The sequence below is a fragment of the Rhinopithecus roxellana genome, chromosome 8, assembly GCF_007565055.1.
Source record: "Rhinopithecus roxellana isolate Shanxi Qingling chromosome 8, ASM756505v1, whole genome shotgun sequence".
NCBI lineage: Eukaryota > Metazoa > Chordata > Mammalia > Primates > Cercopithecidae > Rhinopithecus > Rhinopithecus roxellana.
The window spans coordinates 101665748-101689034 of record NC_044556.1 but is presented as its reverse complement, the minus strand read 5'-3'; the positions used below and the strand labels follow the sequence as shown (position 1 = coordinate 101689034).

Below are 23287 nucleotides of genomic sequence, written 5' to 3'. Positions count from 1 at the left end.
TGTTTTTAGCCACAGCAGAAGTGTCAGTCTGACCTCAAGACAGGCAACCCATGATAATCCCCTACGTTTATAGACTTTAAATATAAACTGTGCTTAACATCTGCCTTAATTTTTTAAAAAGTTAACAACTTTGCAATAATTAGACTTCCTAGACAAAAATAAAGTGATTCCTATTAAAGTCTTTTGTAGTTTTTTCAAAAACAGTACAGTATTAGGCACTGTAACGATTAACATACGCTTTCTCCTTAGTTTTCCAGTAACTCTGAGGTAGATACAATGATTATCCCACTAAGTGTTCATTAAAGAGAGCAAGAACTTGGTCTTATTCACTACTATATCCAGGACCTAAAACAGTACCTAGCACATAGTAGGTGCCAAATAATATTTATTTAATGAATGTATAAAAATTTCAGATGTAATTATAGGCTTAATTATGCAAAATATCCCAGGCTGGCCAGCATGTAGCAAACTGAATCCAAATCTAACAACCAAGTTCAGGCTCTTAACCCAACTATTATGTATAGAGAGTAGTTGTCTTAAAAGAAACCCTCACATTTATTATTTCATGCAGTTCATGTGTTTTGATTGCTAGTAGAATGTGGAATTCTTTCTATAAAATTTTAATATGTGATTGCTCTATACAAATTGTTTTTACATATTTTTCTTACATCCAACCACTTTCTGAAACTGTTTTATGTTATTTTATATCTTGACATGTCAGCCAAAATTTCCAGAACAATGTTAGTCAGCAATGGTAGATAAAACACATTCTTATTTTTATTTTAGTTAATTTGATTTTAAAATGGCTTCAGCATTTCACAATTACAATGTTCACTATTGATCTGACACTAATAATCTTTATCTCTGAGGAAATAATCAATGTTTAGTTTTATTAAGAATGAGCATCGAGTTTTATTAACAACCTTTTCCAGCACTTGCTAACATGATCACAAGTTTTCTTATCTGACCTATTTATGTGATATAACACATTAAAAGAAATGATATTATTAAATCATCATTAAAATCACGTCCATGTATTTCCTATACTTCTCATCCTATACTTTTGAATTTCATTAAATAGACAGTTAAAATAAAGTTATCACAGAAATATCCATGATTGAGATCAAAAATTTGTGTGTGCTTGTTGAATATTGGTATTGATACTTAGTCTTCTGCTTTAGAACAATTTACATAACATGGGAATCACCTACTTTTAAAAGGAATGATCAAGTATATTATTATAGATACTGTATAATATTCTAGATATTGAACTATCATGTAGCCACTAAAATTATATTGACAATTTAAACAACATGGAAAATGCTTATGTTACAAGAAAAGGGAAAAAAAAGTCATGCCGGGCACAGTGGCTCATGCCTGTAATCCCAGGACTTTGGGAGGCCAAGGCGAGAGGATCGTTTCAGCCTGGGAGTTCAAGACCAGTTTAGGCAAGATGGTGAGACTCCCATCTCTACAAGAAATTTAAAAATCAGCCAGGTGTGGCAGCAGGCGCCTGTAGTCCTAGCTACTCAGGAGACTGAAGCAAGAAAATCCTTTGAGCCCAGGAGTTCAAGGCTACAGTTAGCCATGATCACACCACTGCACCTCAGCCTGGGTGACAGCAAGACCCTATCTCAAAAAACAAAAGGATATAAATTTGGTAATGTAGTCAGATCTCAATTATGTTTAAAAAAAAAAAAACCCCTTAAGGACAGAAGAGATTAACACTTTTTTTAAAAGCCTCCAACAGTTTTTTCCTATTAGTGTCATCAGAATTTTTCTTCTGCAACTTTCAAATCATATAGGCTATGTATTGCTTTTATAATTTAATAAAGCTCTTATAAGAATGGAATGAGGCCAGGCGTGGTGGCTCACGCCTGTAATTCCAGCACTCTGGGAGGCCGACATGGGCAGATCACGAGGTCAGGAGATTGAGACCACCCTGGCTAACACAGTGAAACCCTGTCTCTACTAAAAAAAATACAAAAAAAAAGTAGCTGGGCGTTGTGGTGGGCACCTGTAGTCCCAGCTACGCGGGAGGCTGAGGCAGGAGAATGGCGTGAACCCGGGAGGCGGAGCTTGCAGTGACCTGAGATCACGCCACTGCACTCCAGCCTGGGTGACAGAGCGAGACTCCATCTCAAAAAAAAAGAATGGAATGAAATTTTTGCATATTTTTTTACATATTTTATGTACAGTTGACCCTTGAACAACACAGGTTTGACATGCCCAGGCCCACTTACTAAGATGTTCTTCCCCGCTCTACCATTCCTGAGACAGCAAAACCAATTCCTCCTCTTCCTCCTCCTTAGCCTATTTGACACGAAGACAATGAGAATGAAAGTCTTTATGATGATCCATTTCCAGTTAATGTATAGAAAATCTATTTTTCTTTTGATATACTTAATAGTTTCTTTTCTCTAGCTTACTTTATTACAATACAGCATATAATACATGTACAAAATATGTGTTGGCTGGTATCGGTAAGGCTTCTGGTCAACAGTAGGATATTAATAGTTATCTTTTGAGGGAGTCAAAAGTTATATGTGATTTTCTACTGTGCAGGAGATTGGCACCCTAACTCCTGTGTTGTTCAAGGGTCAGCTGTATATGTAATATCTAAGAATACATTAAAGTATTTATAAAATATATTTTAAAAACATTTACATATCTACATATACACACATATATTTGTGCATATATACATGAGGCAGAGAAGGAGAAAACTGTGCCCAAAAGAAGCCTCATGAATAACTGGGTGAAAGGAGGAGCAGATGTGGAAAAAGAGAAACCTGGTGAAGAAGAAAAAGAAGTTGGTGAGTACAATTCATACTGGAGCTCACAGGTAGATTTTCTTAAATCTGACCTTTCAATAAAGATACTTTATTTCTCTAATAAATGAACTCTTTAAAACAAAATCGGAAAAGAAATATCTCTTGTTTGACTCTTACACCTCTCTCCTCCTAAAACTACTCTATCAAAAGTAAGATACTAAACATGGTAATCATATAATGATAGAACTGAAAGACCTTAAAAGTCATCTGAGCTGACTTTCATCTTTTACATGAGAAACTAACAAGGGTACAAAGATATTAAAGAACACATACATCCAAGCTCATTGATACCATTGCAGAAATGATGCTACCAGCATTTTCTGACCGTGTACCCCCAAATGGATCAGCATGACCACAGGGAGATGAAATAAGACGCGTACTCACCATGCCACTGTAGGAATGGCGCAGCAATATGGCATGTCCATAGAGGAGTGTTCGATGACCACCACCTTGAGCAGTCTTTAGAGAGAAGAGAAAAAAGGAGAACAAGAGAGAAAAACACAAAAGGGTAACTTAACCCGCAAGTCGATAAAATACTCTCTTGTTCTTAAAGGAACGTTAGTAGGAAAGAATGCACTAAGAACTCTTGCAGACAAGCAAAGTGCTGTTGAAATAATGTGTACATTGGAATAAAGTTCATGTAACCTCTATTATGGGGTTAGCATTTTATCTAGTTCTTGAATAATAAATGTGGTATCAGTAAATAATTATCATAATTTATAGTTATTTATTCATAATGTACTTAATTATAATCTGTTTCACACTATATTACGGTTTCCATTGGGTGGGAACCATGGTACCTTCGTCACCATTGTATTCCAAGTGCCTACCTGCACGCCAGACATACAAGAAGCACTAAATAAATGTTGATTCAGGTCAGGCGCAGTGGCTCACGCCTGTAATCCCAGCACTTTGGGAGGCCGAGGCAGGTGGATCACCTGAGGTCAGGAGTTCGAGACCAACCCGGCCAACATGGCAAAACCGTGTCTCTATTAAAAATACAAAAATTAGCCGGGCATGGTGGCGCATGCCTGTAATCTCAGCTACTCGGGAGGCTGAGGCAGGATAATTGCTTGAACCCGGGAGGCGGAGGTTGCAGTGAGCTGAGATTTCACCACTGCACTCCAGCCTGGGCAACAGAGCAAGACTCCATCTCAATAAATAAATAAATAAACGTTGATTCAATGAATGAGTCTTCCTAAAACACAAAAATGATGATAACGCCTCCAGTCTTAAAAACTTCTCATTCCTCCCAACTGCTTACAGGAAAGAGTCCAATCAATCCCTTTCCATGAAACAGAAGAGTGCTTCTTAAATTGGAGAGCTTGTAAAAACACAGATTCCTGGCCCTTACCACTGGGATTTTGATTCAGTAGGTCTGGGGTAGATACAGAGATGTTTCATTTCAATAATTTTCCAGGTGATGCTGATGCTGTTGGTCCAGAGACCACTTTGAGAAGTACGGAGAGACTTTGTCTCACTCATCTCTAGTCTCATCTTCAATCACCCTGTGTCCAAACATACTCACTTTCCCTTCCCTGAGTATGCCATACTGCTTTCATGCTGCCCTATCTCGAAATACAACTTTCCCTCTCCCTCTAGTCTTCTCTGTCGTATAAAGCCTTTTTAATAAGAAAGCCTCCAATAGTTTTTTCCTCTTAGTGTAACTGAAGGATTTTTCTTCTGTAACTTCCAAACTGTATAGAATAAATATGTATTGATTTGATAATTTAATAAAGTTTTTATAAGAATGGAATGAAACTTTTACATATTTTATGTACATGTGACTCTTGAACGACATAGGTTTGAACTGCACAGGCCCATTTATACTCAGATTTTTTCCCCCTCTACTTTTTAAAACTCAGATTAAAGACTACCTCCTCTATGAAGCCTCATCCAGTTTCCTCAACGCTAGTCACTCTCCCCATCCTCCTGCAGCCCTAGGTATACACCTGTACATTGACCTTACACTCTACCCAAGAACCCTCCTTCCCTTGATCAGACTGAAAACTCCTCAAGGACAATGACACTGTCCTGATTATCATTTCACCTCCAGCTTTGAGTGTGAGGTCAGGCCATGGTAAGTCCTCAGCAGAGGTGTCAAATGAAAAGCTGGATATGGGGAGGCCTACTACTGGCTGAGTAAGGAGTATGCATACAGGGGTCATGGTATATAATCATAAGGTGTGTAAGAAGGAGGAAGCAATCATGGAATTTCAGTGTTGGGTTGCACAGGAAAACTTCACAGGAATCATAAAATCAGATCAGGGAAAGACCATGGAAAGTATAGAATATTATGACGAGAAATCTGTACTTCTTTTTGCAGGAAAAGGAGGTCTTTAAAAATTTTCAGAATAAGAGTGATAATACTGACCTGTGCCTTAAGAAGTACGGAAAGATGCTTCAATATCCAATATTATTATAACCCTTTTACTAAACATATGTCACATTCTTGTTGTTCCATATAATTTCTTAAAATAACTTTGTTTTGCTTGGAAAAACTCAGAACTATTCTAAAAACAGATATTAAAAGGTATTAAAATAAGAAAAACTGCTGGGAAAAAAAACACTTTTTTTCGGGGTCCAGACGCAGTGGCTCACGTCTGTAATCCCAGCACTTTCGGAGGCCAAGACAGGTGGATCACATGAGGTCAGGAGTTCAAGGCCAGCCTGGTCAACATGGTGAAACTAAAATACAAAAGTACAAAAATTAGCTGGGCGTGGTGGCGGGCACCTGCAATCCCAGCTACTCTCAGGAGGCTGAGACAGGAGAATGGCTTGAACCCGGGAGGCAGAGGTTGCAGTGAGCTGAGGTCGCACCACTGCACTCCAGCCTGGGTGACAGAGCAAGATTCTGTCTCAAAAACACAAACAAACAAAAAAAACAAAAACAACAAAAAACCACTTTTTTCACATAACTGAGAAGAAAAGGGGAAAATCTACTTTGAAAAACTATACTCCATCAGAGAATGAGGCTCTCTTTAGACAGCACTTAATTTTTCTATAATGCATTTGATTTATTGTGGCCAAGAACAATTTTATTTACTTTGTCTGGTTTCAATTACTTTGAGAGAAGCTCACATTTTCATACCAGATTGAAGTTCCAAAGCTGTAAAATCCACAAGAACTTTAATAACACTTGACAGCCACGCTAGTCAAAACAAAATTTTTTTAAAAGTGAAGGACAAGGCCTTGAAGTTAACCAGAAAAGTGCTCCTTTACCGTAAAGCTTTGCCTACACACTTCATTTATATATATATATATTTATTTATTTATTTATATTTATATATATATTTATATTTATTTATATATTTTTATATATATATTTATATTTATATATATATAGTGTGTGTGTGTGTGACTGAAGAGGTTTACAGGTTTCATTTATATATATATTATTTACATATATATATATAGTATGTGTGTGTGTGTGTATGTGTGTGACTAAAGAGGTTTACATACACATTAAAATTACTGGTTCTATATTTTGTTCTTTCTGGTTTGCTTTTTTGGTTTTTGGGCTCCGTGTTTTTTAAATACAGCCGACTGTACTTAAAAAAAGCATGAGGCAAAGTGCCTCATGCTTGTAATCCCAACTACCTAGGAGGCTGAGGAAGGAAGACCACTGGCGCCCAGGAGTTCCAGGTTGCAGTGAGCTATCCACTGTACTCCAGCCTGGGTGACAGAGCAAGACCCTGTCTCTTAAACAATAAAATAGTGAATCACACGATGGGGTCACTGAGGGATTATAACAATCAATGAGAATCCTGGCCTCAGTTAAAATAAAGGTGCCTGAAAAGGCCAGCTGGACATTGTCAAGACATCCGTTTGACACGGACTGGCTTACTTGGGATGGTGTCTTCATGGAAAGTCTCCACAGGGAACAGATCAGGCTTAGGACACTCCTAATGCACCACTGTTTAGCACCAACCAGCAGAAATAGGCTCCCACCACAAGAAAGCAACCATCTGGTTCTAAGAAGTTAATGCCTTTTCCGTACGAAACCCAAAGCAAAGCATGATTGAAAGGTGAAAGCGAGATAAAATTCAGCATGTTTTTCTGTTTAAGTGACTTAAATTACTGTAATTACATGCATATGCCCTCCCTTTAATCCAATTCTAACCTTTCTAGATCATCCATTGCAAGTGTGAAAATAACTCTTGGCCTTCTGGCCTCGAAGTTAAAAGAACTGGGGGCCTAATTAAATGATTTTAGGCAAACCACCTGCTTTTAACTAATTCTACATCATCTTTCTATTTGCACTGGTTTTTATACGCATTTGTTCTCACAAAAGACCTTAAGATGTCTGTTCCAGGCAACCATTTCATTCACCCTTCCCAAGGGGAAGTCTATACAGTATGGTACAGTCGAATTAAGAATGAGATGATAAAATGAATACAGCAAATGCAGATTTAGCATGAAAAACTAAAGTTTCTCAAACCCATAACCATAAGTTAGTTATTAGTATTTGCAAAGAGAGGAAATATTCCTATTTTGCTGTTTTTAATATTTTTCCAATCCAAACTCTTGTTTCATGATATGTCTAATTTAGGGATTAATGTCCTCTCTTCAAAATGTGATCATAATATTTTCTACTGAAAAATAAGAGCTAGAGTTATTGGAAATTCTGGAAGATGTTCCATGTCCTGGTTGATAGATGTCTTCAAAGAAATGCTCCGTTCTGTCATCCCATCCAAAATGCCAAGTTCTTACTGGTAGTGAACAGGTCCAGTTTAGGGTATCCCGCAATGCACCTGGTTCAGTTTTATTAAACATGATGGATTTAACCACAAAATTCAACAGACTGACAAGAACATGCATCCCTTGCTTCAAAGCAACCTTTTCTGGGATTTTGATTTAATATTTCTTACAGTCTATTTCTTTCAAAACTATCAATTATTTTAAGGCTTTCTTAACTGAATATCAATTTTTCTACCTACCCATTGTTTCTTGGCTTTTAAGATTAAAAAAATTAAACCCCATAAATGTTATAGGAGAAATGTAGTGGGCATATGAAAATGAAACAAAAATTTTCTATTATATATCCTAAAATAACCATAGTCTACGCTTCTTCCTGTCTGTCCCTTACATATTCCTTCGACGACACGTCCACATGCTTTACTCTTTTCTTTTTATTTGTCTACTTTTACAATATTTTCACTTTTACAATTCAGTTGAGAAATGAAAAGGGGTCGGCTGAACTATTTTCACTTCTCCTGGAGTAAGTAGAAGCAGTTTCTTGGTGCCTCCTCTAATTTCCCAGTGGAAGAATTTCCCGTTGTATTCATACAAAAGTACATAAATGCAAAGTCAACATAATCCCTAGAGTGAACATTCTAAATGGAGAGTTATCAAAATTGTTTTAATAAGAGAAATTCTTAATGTTAGCTAATTAAACATGTTACAATATGACCCAAAAATGTCAAATTTTGGTTTGACATTTTTGTTTGTTGAGCTGTTAAATCTAAACATGTGATTTATTTAAATCTAAAAGCTCCAAAGTTTAATATTTAAACGTTTGAAAGCATGTGAAGAAAAGTTACATGGATTCAAAAGTAAAACAAATGTGTGTAACCATACATAAAACATACAAAGTATTCTGATATATCATAATATATGTCTGTTACATATATAATACAGCTATACTAATATGCAGATATATACATATATAATCCATATATAGTAATATATCTGCTATATATACATAGCAGATACATTACAATGGCTTACCTTCATCATGAATTTCTGTAGGGGCACAAGGAAAAGAGAGGAAACATTAAATAGACATGATCTCAAAGATTTCCTTAAAAATATCTCTTACTTACAAAGGCTCCATTATCCTAAATGGAGCTATTTAAACAATAAACATAAAAAAAACATTCACCGTGTTATCGCAACAAAACTTAGTATCAACTACATGCTAGAGAAAAGCTGTAGCGAGCAAAATTCTTTTAAAAAGTTTTTACATTAGTTTCTTCCTTTTTCTGTGAAAGCATGCTGCTCTACTTTAATGAGTGATTCCATTTACAACCCATTTCAGCACCAAAAACGATATCATCTTTAAAATTGATCATCTGAAAATGCTTTTTAAAAACCAACTTTCATCTTTTTCATAAAATTGCAGTGATAAAAGCAAACAGCAACCCAACTCATTTTAATAAAAACAGTAGATTAAAACAGGTAAGGGAGATCGTAAACTAATACGCTGCAATGAGCGGCTCTCATTTCATGCAAAGTAACAGTAAGCAATTTCTTAGACACTGAATATTATGAAAGGTGAATTTCAAAGAAAAATCACAAAAGCATTTCTATTTCTCTTAAAATGACACAGTCTCCTTTCATAAATTATATAATAGCTCTTTTTTTCTTCTACAAAACGTAATGTGTATTATGTGTGTGTGCATGCAAATCTACAAATAACTTCATTTTTCTTTAGACCTCTAAAGTTTCTTTGACTTCTTATTCCTAGGATAGTTACACAGATGAAAGAGTAGGAAAAAGAAAACAATGATATATTTCCAAACTTAGGGCTGAATTTAGTTGTCAGGTTGATGTCTAAGTCCTACAGAGTAAAGATATCATAGTTGTAAGAAAAACAGCAAGGAAAAGTTTTCCAGTATAGATATTTGTAAATATTACAATTTTCTGTAACTTATTTGCTAACTTACTGTAAGCACAAAACTACATTCTCCACACCCAAAGAGGCTGCTTTCTTCAATATTTATCTTTATGTGTTTCTTGTAAGTAAGGGATGACTATATGGGCAATGATAGTCATGGATTCCAACCAGCTTTGTGTCTTAGATTTTTTTGGATGATTAATTTGCACAGAAACACAAAGGTGGAAATTTTAGTTCTTTAGGCTAAAACTGCAGGTGTCAGTAACTCAGTGTCCTAGGTTTAGATTAATCCAGAAATATGTTTCTTGTAACCTGAAACATATTTACATAGTAATATGCATATTATTAAAGGGAAATTCTATTGAGACTAATTTTTTCATTTTCAATATTACAATTTTAAGGAAAAACTGTAAAGCAGCTTTCATTCTTGGCTTAGAAAATACAGGCTGTTTAGTTACATTTTTATAACTGATATTAATCACATATAATTATCAGGAAACTTACTTTCCATGTTAAACTGACCAATCACATGTGACTCACTAATGGGAGAGCTATCACTAAAGAATTAGGCAAAATCATTATTAAGCCCTAATTCAAAGAAATGCAAAAACCTAACATTTGGGTACAGCACATGGTTTGTTAAGAGGTACTTTCTCCATGAGATTTTTTTTTTTTTTTAATTAAGCTAGGTTTGGGAGATTTTTCTTTAGAAAATGTTCTCAGCCTGATTTTGTCAGGTATCTAAGTTGAACCGCTTTAAAACTGTAGTAGGTATTTACAACAACAAAAAAAAGAGTGGTCGGCCAAGTGACTGAGGTCTGCCATTCCACATTGCTAAGTCGTGTCTGACCGCAAGAAGAATAAGACACAGAGGATAGCAAGCTGCATACACGATAAAATAGTATGACTACTGAAAAATAGCTAATGCTGAAATATCCTTCTGTAGAATGAGAAAGAAGAGCAGGTGTAATACACAAACATCATTTTCAAAAGATAATCAAGAACATGAAAGATTTGTGGTATTAGTGGCATTACAGACATTAACTTTCTGTACAAATCATTTCTTGTTCAAATTGGTTTAAGGGCTAGACATTACCAAAGTTATAGCATCAGGCGACATTCAAAGGGATCGTTTAAGGCAAAAGAAGAAAGCAAAGCACATTAAAACAAAAAAGATGAGTATATTAGTTCAATTCAATATAAGCACTGCTTCTGTATGATAAAAGCAACAAACAGAAAAAGAATAACAACAAAAACCCTTTAAAATTGATATGATGGAAAGTAGAAAAAAGAAACACAAAGATAAACATCGAAGAAAGCAGCCTCTTTGGGTGTGGAGAATGTAGTTTTTGTGCTTACAGTAAGTTAGCAAATAAATTAACTATTTGATTTATTTCACTAATGAGAGGTTTAATAGACAAGAGCTAAAATTTCATTACACAAAATAGAGTAAGGGATGACTATATGGGCAACGATAGTCATGGATTCCAACCAGCTTTGTGTCTTAGATTTTTTTGGATGATTAATTTGCACCGAAACACAAAGGTGGAAATTTTAGTTCTTTAGGCTAAAACTGCAGGTGTCAGTAACTCAGTGTCCTAGGTTTAGATTAATCCAGAATTGACAGGTCAGATGGAGCTCCAAATACAAGCAAAACCTGAGGGTACATGCTACATTAACATGGAAGCCAGGGAGAGAAATTGCTATTGTTACATTTTAACACATAGATGGCCCTGGGTGTCAAATGGATGACAAAAAGAAGCAGAATCATCTTTTGTCCATAAGCATAAGCTAAGGCACTTTCCAAGCAAATGCAAATGATTATGAATAGAAAAAACAAATCAAATGGCAATACTTTACCCTGAAAATTGCTAACAAGTACTGGATATCAAGAGAATGCATATTTAATCTGTTCTTGGTGCAAAGAAGGAAACAATAATTCAGGTGATGTAGAAAAGCTCTTCTATCATAAGGATGCCTTTCAGTTCAACCTGGATTTTTTAAAACTGGTATTTCAGTTTCATGAACTAAAAACTGATTTTTAAAAACTCACACTTCTAAAAACCTACCTTAGAACTTTAAAACGAAACTGTTACTGAAATGTCTCCTCAAAAATTATATAGGTAAGGATTTAGTGACAAAGCACCAAACATTTGGGGGCTTGCCATTAAAAAGGATTATCAAATGCAACAATTTCAGAATAGCCTCAGAAGTCATTCTAGCATGAAATTTCCATTAAGGAGGCAAAATGCCCTACTCTGCACACAAAATATGCATCAAATTTAAGCCTTTTTGCCATCTTTTCCTCTCCATATATCAAGATGCTAGGATTGTCCATAATTCTCCAACTGGCAACCTCTCCTTTGTGAGGAAATATCAGGTAAACTTCATTATGTTGAGAAAACAAAGTTATTTCACCATCAAAGACTAGGATTTCTAGGTAGCAATAATTAATTAATGATACTTCCAACAATTTTTAGGAGAAAAAAATTAACAATAACAATTCTGAGTTTCAAACATATATATCAACATATACTATCTAATAGCATTTGAGATTGAAAAACTTCAACTATTGCTCTTATGATGAAAATATCTGGCTGGGTGCAGTGGCTCATGCCTATAATCCCAGCACTTGGAGAGGCCAGGGCAGGAGTATCTGCTTGATCCCAGGAGTTCAAGACCAGCTTGGGCACCATAGTGAGACACTGTCTCTACAAAAAATCAAAAAGTAGGCCAGGCATGGTGGCACATGCCTGTAGTCCCAGCTACTCAGGAGGCTGAGGTGGGAGTATCACTTGAGTCACACACCAGCCTGGGTGATACAGCAAGACCCTGTCTTAAAATATACCTATATAAATCCTATGGAAATGTTTCACTTTCTAGGATTCCCCTGCTAAAAATGTCCAAGATGCTCTGAAAAGACAGACATGCTGATTACAGGTACAGAAATCATCAGAAAGGAGCTTGTCTATCAGCCCATGAATGAGCAGTTATACACATAATAACACATTCCACTGAAATGCCCTTGTATCACTCATATTAATGACCATCACTGGAATCTAGTTATGTGAGATGCAGATATGTTTAAAAATAATTCATTCTGTTCTTTGGCATATTTGTAGCAACAGTTTTTTTTCAGCCTATCAACAGCTCCGTACAGACAGTAATTAAATGGAATGTCTTTTCTTTCCAGTATAATAAATTTGACATATATATGTACATATAATTATGTAGTTCTTCTTCAGAAGGGTAAAGAAAAATAAATGATTCCGATAAGCTACTATAAGTTCTCACACTTCATCTCCGTGACACGTTTATAAAGCAAAGAGCTGCATAAATGCCTAAAACATGAAATAGAAGAGGTATCTAGGGCTTTCTTCATTTCCCAGCTTGTCTCGATAGAGAATTTCTCTAAATCAAAAGCAACACATTGATTTCTACAGAGGGCAAATGGATAATAATGTCCTGAAGACATATAGAGCTTTCCCTCTATTCAGATCATCACCTACACACAAAAAGATGCCCATATCAGAATACAGAAGACTCCATATATATTTAAAAACAATTTCAAACATGAATGAACCTTGACAGCATGAAAGCACTTTGCAGGTTCTCTCACAATAGCCGTCGTGTGTTGAAATGCATTTTTAAACAACTCTCTGGTTAGAAACATTTGCAATGATTATAGATTTTAACAATTACAACAGCATCATCATATTTTTAAAGAGAAACTACATGTGTAAGACAGCACTCAGTCTATAGACAATGCTTCATAGACAACAATCTCACAGTCTGTTCCATCCTTTTGCTGTCTTCACCCCACTCATGACCTGAATCCTAGGCCTCCACACTGGAAACCATTGCTATGAGTTCGAAAAGGGCTAGGAGTGGAATAGATGGAAATGACCATTAGTTACTTTCTTATCCAGTACTCCGAAGTTTTATTCTCTTTTAAAGGGTAAAGAGCACCATTTGATAACTCAGTGGGCTTATGATTAAACAGATGCACAGCTGCTCAAGGAGACAGTGAGGAGGGAGAGAAGGAAGGAGATGAAGGCAGGAAGGGAATTAGAGAAAAGGGGATGGTGAGAGGGAGGGAGAAAAAGAGAAAGAAAGAGAAGGTGATAGATGGACCTTTGATGAAACTATCCAGAATAATATTATCAGAAGATTTATACAGAAGCCATTTTAATGTCCATATATATTCCAAAAGGCGTGTAATACACCTAACCTACAGAACATGATAGCTTAGCTTAGCCTTAGTTTTGTAAGGCTCCCAACAAAGGTCTTAATCTGGCAGTAATAAAGGCACCCTAGACAAGCAAGTATAACAGAAGTTAAAACAGCACATCTGTCCCAAAACAAAACAGTGACCAGTCTCCGAAGGGGATTTACAAGAAGGTCCCTGACTTAACATGGTTCTATTTATGATTTTTCAACTGTACGACAGCATGAAAGTGATTTGCATTCAGCAGAAACTGTACTTTGAGTACCCCTAAACCACTGTGTCTTTGACTTTCAGTATAGTATTCAATAAATTATATGAGCTCTTCATCATTTCAGTAAAATAGGCTTTGTGTTAGATGATGTCGTCCCACTGTAAGCTAATGTAAGTGTTCTGAGCATGTTTACGGGAGGCTAAGTTAAGCTATAATGTTCTGTGGGTTAGGTGTATTACATGCATTTTTCACTTATGATATTTTCAACTTCTGAAGGGCTTTTCAGGATATAATCTCGCCCCAAGTGGAGGACCACCTGTACTATCATGTTCCAAAACATACTGTTATGCCATCTAAGCAGAGATGCCAAAGAGGGTGGCTGCAAATCCACTGGCTGCCTTTAGCTGACTGCCCACCTCCAGTGTGTTATTAGAGGCCAGAGAGCAAAGGGACGGTTTCTTGGAGAGAAGTGCAGGTGGACCTGGAATCCTGTCTGCCTCCCAAGCTTGCCCTCACTTCAAGCCTAGCAAGGGTGGCTTCAGAGATACCAGATGTCCCTGGGATCTGGGACACCGTAGACTGGTGTCTGACTCTGCCTGGAGACTGTGAGGCAAAAGGCTGGGAATAGCCCTATAGGGCTGCAATTGGGAAGTGACTACACTGCCAACAAGCAAATGGGGGCCATACTAGATAGATCCAGCTTGGGATTGTCTCAGAGGCCACCAAGAACTACCAGGAAGAGGAAGGAATTGCCACTGGCCAGCTAGTGGAGACGCATTTGTCTGCAGCAAGAGCACCTCAGGTCAGAGATTTCTGGGGATGGAAGCTCCCCAAAAGACCAGTGCCAAGTACCCACAGAGAAAGTCAGCATTAGAAACCTGGCAAGCCCAGTGCATGACACTATGATCAAAGCAGACCTTTCCTGCCAAGCTTTCTCTTCTATCTCCTTCCCACAGCACCTGAGAGTGGCAGACTCTCTGGGTACCAAGTAGGGCGTGAGGAACCCGGCGGGACAAGCAAGAAACAGCTTCCCAGATATCCCTCCCTCCAGCTCTACCCTAGACAAGTTAACTTGAATTAGCTTCGAGTTCACCTATTATACAGGTTTGGGCATTTTAATTACTGAAATGAGAACTGTATGACTTGAAATGTCTGTGGGGTATTTTACTCTTGGAATATGAGAAAGGTCATGGGACCGGTTCTAATTTAAGCCAAGGGGCAGAGGAGTAGTCCTTGGTTAAGTGGGTAGAGGGTTAAATTATTTTCTGTTGGCCTTCCAGGTATATCTGTAACAGCAGAATTTCAAACTTCTAATGGCCAAAGCAAAAGATATGAACTGCATAGGTCTTCAAAGAAAAAAAGAGCTCCAGTCTGAAATTTGCTGCAACATTTACACAGAATGCTCATCAGTGTTCTAAAACCCAGCAGAATCTCTTCATTATATGACTTCTAAATGAACATATATTTTGGCATCAATATGTTTAGCATTGACATAATAGTCATATTTAAGAAAAAAAGGAGTAAAGCAGATTCTAGTCCTATAGACAAAGAGATTATGGCCAATGAAGAGGCTACATAAGATTATTAAGCCAGCCACTGGCAAACTAAGCCTGAAGGTTTTCAGCTCAGAAAATCTCTCAGATAGTTCCTCAGAACTGGAAGGCAATCTCTGCTGCAATGATTTACAAATAAACTTAATACAAATAAAATAAATAAATTATTATAGGAATAAGAAAGAAAAAAATAACATAGGCAGATCGAAAGTAACCAAATCCGCAGAGGAACAGAGGGGAAAACTTTTAGACAATGGTGAAAAGGTGATTTTATTTACCGGCAAATGCTATTTACAAAATAAGTAAAAGCAGCTTGAGTGGTTGGTCAATACCAATCCAGATGTGGCACAGAAATAGCGTAATGGAAGTGAAGGGATGCAAGGATGGGAAAAGACAGAGAGCTATGTTGTAGGATGCTGATATTAGGGAAGTGCAGGACACAGAGGTGTCATGTGTGTTCTGAGAAGGAAGCAGGCTTCCCTTACCAAGACAAGAAAAATGTGAAGCTTGGATTAGCATTTTAACTATAGCCAAAGAGGAGGGTAGGAAATTTAAAAAACAAATAGTTGGTCAAAAGTAGTAGTAGTTCAGTTATAAAGAGAGAGATGAAGACTTTAAATTATTCTCAGCAATATAACATAGAAGTCGTAGTTTTCAAAGGTCATTGGAAGTGGTAAATTAAAAAACAAGTTTCCTTGTCTTTAAAGGGCTAAAAAAAATTTTTTTTAAGACAAATGAACATGAAATTGTTGGAAAACACTACTGAAAGGGCACTGGAAAGATGGCAAAATTCTCAAAATGTTGGATCGTAGGACCAGAAAAACAATGAAGATAAAATAAAGCCATCAGTTAAGTCAATCTTAAAGGATTCTTAGTACAAGTCGCAGAGCAAATGAAAACAAAACATTTCAACACTGAAAAGCCTCACTGTTTTGTACTCTTGGGAAAAAGTGGAGCAGGAATATCAGTCTTGAGGAGACTTGGATTTCCATTCAGAATCCTGGTGTGTTAAATATTGGAAAGTACCTTGGTGTATTTCCTCTCTCCTTTATTTTTTACTAACAGATAAGGAAACCAAGACCAAAAGAAGCAACATAACTTTTTGCACAACTTGTGACAACCTGGGCTCTAAGAATTAGCCTCCAGAATCCTGCAACTGCCTTTTTCTACATGCTCATTCACCTTCACTGCTTAAGATTCTACAGGGCCTGGCACAGTGGCTCCTGTGTGTAATCCCATCACTTTGGGAGGCTGAGGCAGAAGGATCACTTGAGTCCAGGAGTTCAAGACCAGCCTGGGCAACATAGTGAGACTCCATCTATACCAAAAAAAAAAAAAAAAAAAAAAAAAAGGTTCTATGACTATATATATAATTGTCTTCTTCTACAATACATACAAAAATATAAGGACTAAGCAGTGGAATTTTGAGATTAAACAGTCAAGTTTGTTTGCAAAAGATACACAGTATAAATAATAAACACCTTTCTGTTGGCCAGAGCACATAATAATTACAAAACAAATTATATAAAAACTATATGGTTCTAGGGATGGAAAGTACTTTAATAGGCCTCATTTCAGATGAAGCAAAACCAGAAACATAAGGTTCTCTTTAGAGACCTGTAAAACACGTGTTCATTGCAACAAAGCAGTTAGTTTGAACACTAATAGTACAAGCCACCACTAGGAAGCAAAATAAAAGATTAGAGGCAATAGCAAGCATGCACTTGTAGATCACAATTTCTTTGCAAATACATGGAGACACATACCCATTTTTCCACATCAACTTGCTGTGGAAAGAAAAAGCCAAAATAAATAACAAACAAACAAACACCTAGCAACGTTTCAATTACTATCATTTAAATGAACTGATATCAATTTGGTCCTTGCACCACAATCTATTTCCAATTCTAAAGCATAAAAAATTGTACTCAAGTTTTTAATTAACAACATTTAATCTCACCAAACAAAAAGAACTAAGTTAATTTAGCAGTCAGAACTCTAAAAGACATTAGACTGGAAATGCACCAGGTACATGAAATCATGAAAATCCAATATATTTAAGAGCAAACATGAACATTTCTAATTCTCAAAGGTAACAGGCCTTCTGATTTAAGAACTACTACTCTCCTCTAACTATAAAAACTGATTTAATTAAAAAGACCGATTTAGAGATATGGTGTCTAACTACAATTTCTCTCGTGACACTTAGAGTAAAATTTCTCTTACTCTAATCTTTCTAGCATTTCATACAATTTCACAATATAAAGGCATGCCTTAACAAATAGTTCTGAAGTTATATGGGAATCAAATTATTTTTTAAAATTGTATTCATAAATGAATCTTAGTCTCTTAATCATTATGTGGCTCTTTAAAATTTAAGTGACTATAATCATACCCACATTGTAAATAGAACAAACAAAAAAGTCATTTGTCAACCAAGACTGTCTTCTACAACACCCTAGGATTCCTTGAAAATAAATCAGAATAAAAAATTTCAACATTGAGGGACATACTCAGTCTCAAAGGTAAGTTTCCTTAACTCACCTCCCATCTATAGAATGTCCTGTGGGAACTGTGGTGTGCTTCACGCCCTTCACGTATGAAAGTTTCTTTGTAATTTTTTTTTCTTAGAAAACTCATTAATTAGGTAAGAAGCTAACGCTACTTAGGCAGAAATCTTGGGCTATTAGCTAGGAATCTCCAATGCCTTGGTAAACAAGCTTTTGGGAAGCAATGTGCATAAAAAGCATCATACAGAGTGATTCTTTTAAAAATGTTATAAAGTGATATTTAAAAGATCAACCTAAATATACAGGTAGAATTTTATGAAGTCCTAATGAAATTCAATAGTTTACTTTTAACAGAGCATTTTGGCTTATTTTGTAATTTACTTAGTCTTCAGAAAAATCTGTTCTAAACCTACTTCCTCCTTTGCATTTTACAAACACACTGTTGTTATTTAAGAAAAACACTTGACTGAACAGAAAGGCCTGATTTTCACTATACATTTTTCAAGATATTTTGTTGTTACAGAAAGTTGAAGACTTCCTCTCAAACATTAACTTACTGGAGTGATGAATCCATTTCTTTAGATCCTGGGGCAAAGGGAAGCAAAAGAGGCATGTCCAGCATAGTGCAATTGTTTTGTGCACTTTTCTACCTCTAAAAGGGCAAATTGTTATATTTATTCTCTCCCCCCAAAAAATCTAAAAAACTTAAATCACTTCCTTTTCACATTTATCAGGAAAATAGAATATGCCATATTTTTAGTGCTATCAATGATTATCAAAGACATTGTATTTTGCCATCATCAGGTTCACCTCTGCATGTCAGTCATTCACACATACATACACACCCCCACCCCCCCATCCACACACACACACACACACACACTCCCGTCAGTGCAAAGATAAAGTTATGGGATTTTTCCAGAAGAAAGAATTTATAATCAAGAGTCATAGTTACTAATGATAGTAACAGGAGTTCTTTAATGTTCTATATTACAAAAGACACAGTTCTTCAAGGAGCAAGAATTAGGAGCAATAATGTAACAAACAGAATATCCAAATACCCAAAGAAAAGCTTAGCAACAGCATTGCTGGGAGTGAATTATCAGCTAGACACACAAGACAAGACAAATGGTCCACAGGGTTAAAAGACTGACTAACATACAATAAAACTGTAATTATGCATAAGCAATGCAGAACAATTTCATGACACGTCTCTTGTTCTTGTTAACAAGAATCATTTAAATTCCTGCAAATGGTGAAAAGAATGATTCAAATGGAGCTAATCAAGAAAAGGAAATATAAAATTCACAGTAAACTTAACCAATTTTAGAATTTAAGCAGTTACAAATCCATAAAACATATAAGACAGAGGAACATTTTTTCCAATAACTTACCCAAGTATGTGGAATATTAAAAATATATATGGATCTTATTAAAGAAAATGACTATTTTAATATCTGCAGGAAATTACATTAAATGTCTTATCATATTAACATTAATAAAAAGAGCAATTTTATTTCAAAATTTCAAAATAAAAACAAAATTCCCCTTAAAAGAAACAATAGTTATTTAAACACCAACTTGATTTAGCATAAAGGACATAAGCATCTAATACAATCTAATACAAATAATTATTTTTAAATTATATGACTATATGAAACACATATAATCCAAACAACATCTCTACTGTTGCATTCCTTTTTTTTTTTTTTTTTTTTTTTTTTCTTGAGACAGAGTCGCACTCTGTCACCCAGGCTGGAATGCAGTGGTGGGATCTTGGCTCACTGCAACCTCCGCCTCCTGGGTTCAAGTTTCCTGTCTCAGTTTCCTGGGTAGCTGGGATTACAGGTGCCCGCCACCACACCTAGCTAGTTTGTGTATTTTTAGTAGAGATGGGGTTTCACCATGTTTTGGCCAGGCTGATCTCGAACTCCTGACCTCAAGTGATCCACCCATCATGTGCATTCATATTTTAATTACAAATTTAGGGCACATAAACATGAGCTATTCCATAAACTTTTTTTAAAAAAAAGTTGGGTTGCTTCTTTCGAATTGATTAATTTTATTTTACTGTTTAAGATGGATAATTCTGTTGAGTTAAAGCAGTTACCATGTGGCAGGCTTTGAGCCATGCATTTCACATGTAATCTTATCATCTGCATTTTACATACTAGAAAACAAATGACATATAAGGTATTACACGCAAATCTTCAACAACACAATAAAACGACACAAAGCTACTAAAGCCACTAAATTTTCTAGAAAGTTCATTATTTTGCCTTTCCCCTGAAAGTTGCAACACACCTGATACTGACTTTTTATGTAAGATGGTAGGGAGGGAGTTAAGAGTCGTCTCCTCACCCACCCTCATGTATCTATCCAAATGACCATTTATTAAAAAAATACATCTTTTCCCCATTAGCACTGTGTCGTCACTTACTAATGTGTCCAGAGACAAATGTGTGGATCTACTGATGAACTCTACCCTGGTCTATTTTTCTCTCTCTGTCCTAATACTCAACAGTCTTATTGCAACATTAAAATAAGTCTTGATATCCAGGAGTCAAAGACTCTAACCTTGTTCTTTTCTTCAAAGTTGTATTTGATACTCTTGCTCTTCTTCATTGAGAACTGGCTTTTTCAACTTTCATGCACACAAGAAGAAAAACTGCTGGGATTCTGATTGCGATTACATTGATCTACCCAATCAATTGGAAGAGAACTGTCATCTTTGTAATACTGAGCCTCCCAATATATGAACATGGTATATTTATCCCTTTTTTAAGGTCATCTTTATTTTTCTCAAAACGTTTTCCAATTTTATGTGTAAAAGTTTGCACATCTTTCATTAGAGTTATTCCTAGGTGTGTGTTGTTTTATTATACTAATATGAGTGAAATCACTTATTTTTATTTTGTAATTGCTTTTTACTAGAATATAAAAATATAACTGAATTATTTATAATGAGCTGTGACTTTGCTAAGCTCAGTTTTCCCAACTTTATTCAACATTGCCTTCAAAGAATTCAAGATTTCACCAGTTTTGGATTTGATCATTTCTATCAGTTTAAGTAACTTTTCTTACATGCCAACTTACTAATATTGCAATGAATAGGCATTTAATATTTTAAAATGTTTTTATAGTATCTGTTAAAATAAATATATTTTTCTTTTTTTCTCTTAATAAGGTAAATGACAGTAACTGGTTTTGAATCCCAACTTGATTGTCATAGGCTATTGAGTTGATCTGTCAATGGGATGGATTTGCTAACATTTTATGGAGGATTTCTACACCTATGGTCCCTGATGAATATTAGTCTATACCTTTATTATTATTTTTTTTTTGCAAGGTCTTTGTCACAGTTTAGGATCAGGGTTATGTTGGCCTCATGAAATCGGCTGGGAAGTATTATGAAAGAGTTTAAGATTAGTATTATTCTTTCCTTGTATGTTTGGTGGAATTCACCAGTGAGGCCATCTGGGCCTGGACTTCTTTGTGAGAAGGCTTTAATGATCAATTCATTTTATTTAATAAATGTAATTTCCCACTTCTAGTGTTAGGGTTGGTAAACTGTATTTTGCTAACACTATATTGTTTCTAGAAAGTTTTAATTTCTTTGGAATAAAGCTATTCACAGTATTCTCATTATCTTTTCATTGTTTGGAGGTTCTCCAGTGATTTCCTATTTTCATTCCTAATATTGTTAATTTTATATTCTCTCTTTTTTGTATTCAGTCTTTCCAAAGGCTCATCAATTTTATTAGTCGTTTCAAAAAACCAGCTATTGGCTTGGATGATTTATGTTTCTTTCTACTTCATAAATTCTGCTCATTATTTTTTCTATTTCATAAATTCTGCTCTTTATTATTTCTTCTTTCTACATTTTTCAGGTTTAATATTTTCTCTTTGTGGTCTTCTTGAGATATTTAGATAATTAATTATTCAGTTCTTCTTATGTATTTAGGGCCAAAAAATTCCCTCTACTCAGTTTTAACTGTATCCACAGTTTTAGCTACGTCTCATGTTTTCCACTTTATCCAATTAAAAATATCTCATAATTTGCCATTGTGATTAACTTGTTGATTCCTAGACTTATGGATTTGCAATTCCTTTCGTTACTTATTTCTTAATTATATGATAAGAAAGGAATAGAATACACTCTTATTTCAAACCTTTGAAATTTGCTTATACTTCCTCCATAATCAATTTTGGTAAATGCTCCATCTGCACTTGAACCAAATGTGTACTTTCTCAGCATATGGTGCAGTGTTCTATAACCATCAATATGTATGTTAATTAATCATGCTGTTCAGATTTCTGCATCCTCATTGATTTATTTGCCTGATTATTGTTATACCGTGAGAAGCGTGGTCTTATACATTGAATGTTGATTGATTTCTCCTGATAATTTTGTCAATTTTTGTTTAAGTTTGAAAGCTATATCATTAGATTCATGTAAATTCAGAATTATTTTTCTTATAACCTGACTTTTTTATCATAGGGAAATGTCCACCTTGATTTCTCGCAATACTTTCTGCCCTAAATTCTTTCTCAGATATCAGATTTTTTTTTTTTTTTTTTTTTTTTTTTTTTTTTTTTTTTTTTTTTTTTGAGATGGATTCTTATGTTTGTCACCCAGGCTGGAGTACAGTGGTGCGATCTTGGCTCACTGCAACCTCTGCCTCCTGGGTTGAAGCTATTCTCCTACCTCAGCCTCCTGAGTAGCTGGGACTGCAGGCACATGCCACCACGTCTGGTTAATTTTTTGTATTTTTAGTAGAGACGGAGTTTCTCCATGTTGGCCAGGCTAGTCTTGAACTCCTGACCTCAAGGGATCCACTCACCTCCCAAAGTGCTGGGATTACAGGCATGAGCCACCACACCCAGCCCTTTCTCAGATATTAATATAGTTATACCAGCTTTCTTTAGATTCAACTTTACCATATATACAATTTTACCATCCTATAGCTTTTACTTTTTCTGTAAGATAGTCTTAAAGTATATCTCTGGTGAGCAACATACAATTGCAGTTAATAAAATCTGACAATCCACGAATTTTGATTGAAGTATTTAGTCAATTTACATTTAGTTTTATTCTTAAAATATGAGTTTATATTTATTATACAGTTATATTTATCATATTATCTGTATTATATTGGTCTTGTGTTCTCTTTACGTAGCTTTATGGAAATATAATTTACATACCATAAAGTTCATTTATTCAAAGTACACAATTTCAGTGCTTTGTGGTATAGTTACACAGTTGTGAACCGTCACCATAATCTAATTTAAGAACAGATTCAGCCCATATGTTCTTATTTCTTTTCCCTCC

At 35.5% G+C, this 23287-nt stretch overlaps 1 protein-coding gene across 4 annotated transcripts in view; it reads right to left on the bottom strand.

Moving 5' to 3' along the window:
- Positions 1-23287, bottom strand: part of RYR2 (ryanodine receptor 2) — a 793619-nt gene that overhangs the window by 453374 nt on the left and 316958 nt on the right. For all 4 annotated transcript variants that reach the window (XM_030936088.1, XM_030936090.1, XM_030936089.1 and 1 more), the window contains exons 4-6: positions 17212-17232; positions 8565-8579; positions 3219-3293 (exon numbers count right to left, since the gene is read on the bottom strand). In XM_030936088.1, the coding sequence (XP_030791948.1) occupies positions 3219-3293; positions 8565-8579; positions 17212-17232 (111 nt within the window). The remainder of the gene's footprint in view (positions 1-3218; positions 3294-8564; positions 8580-17211; positions 17233-23287) is intronic.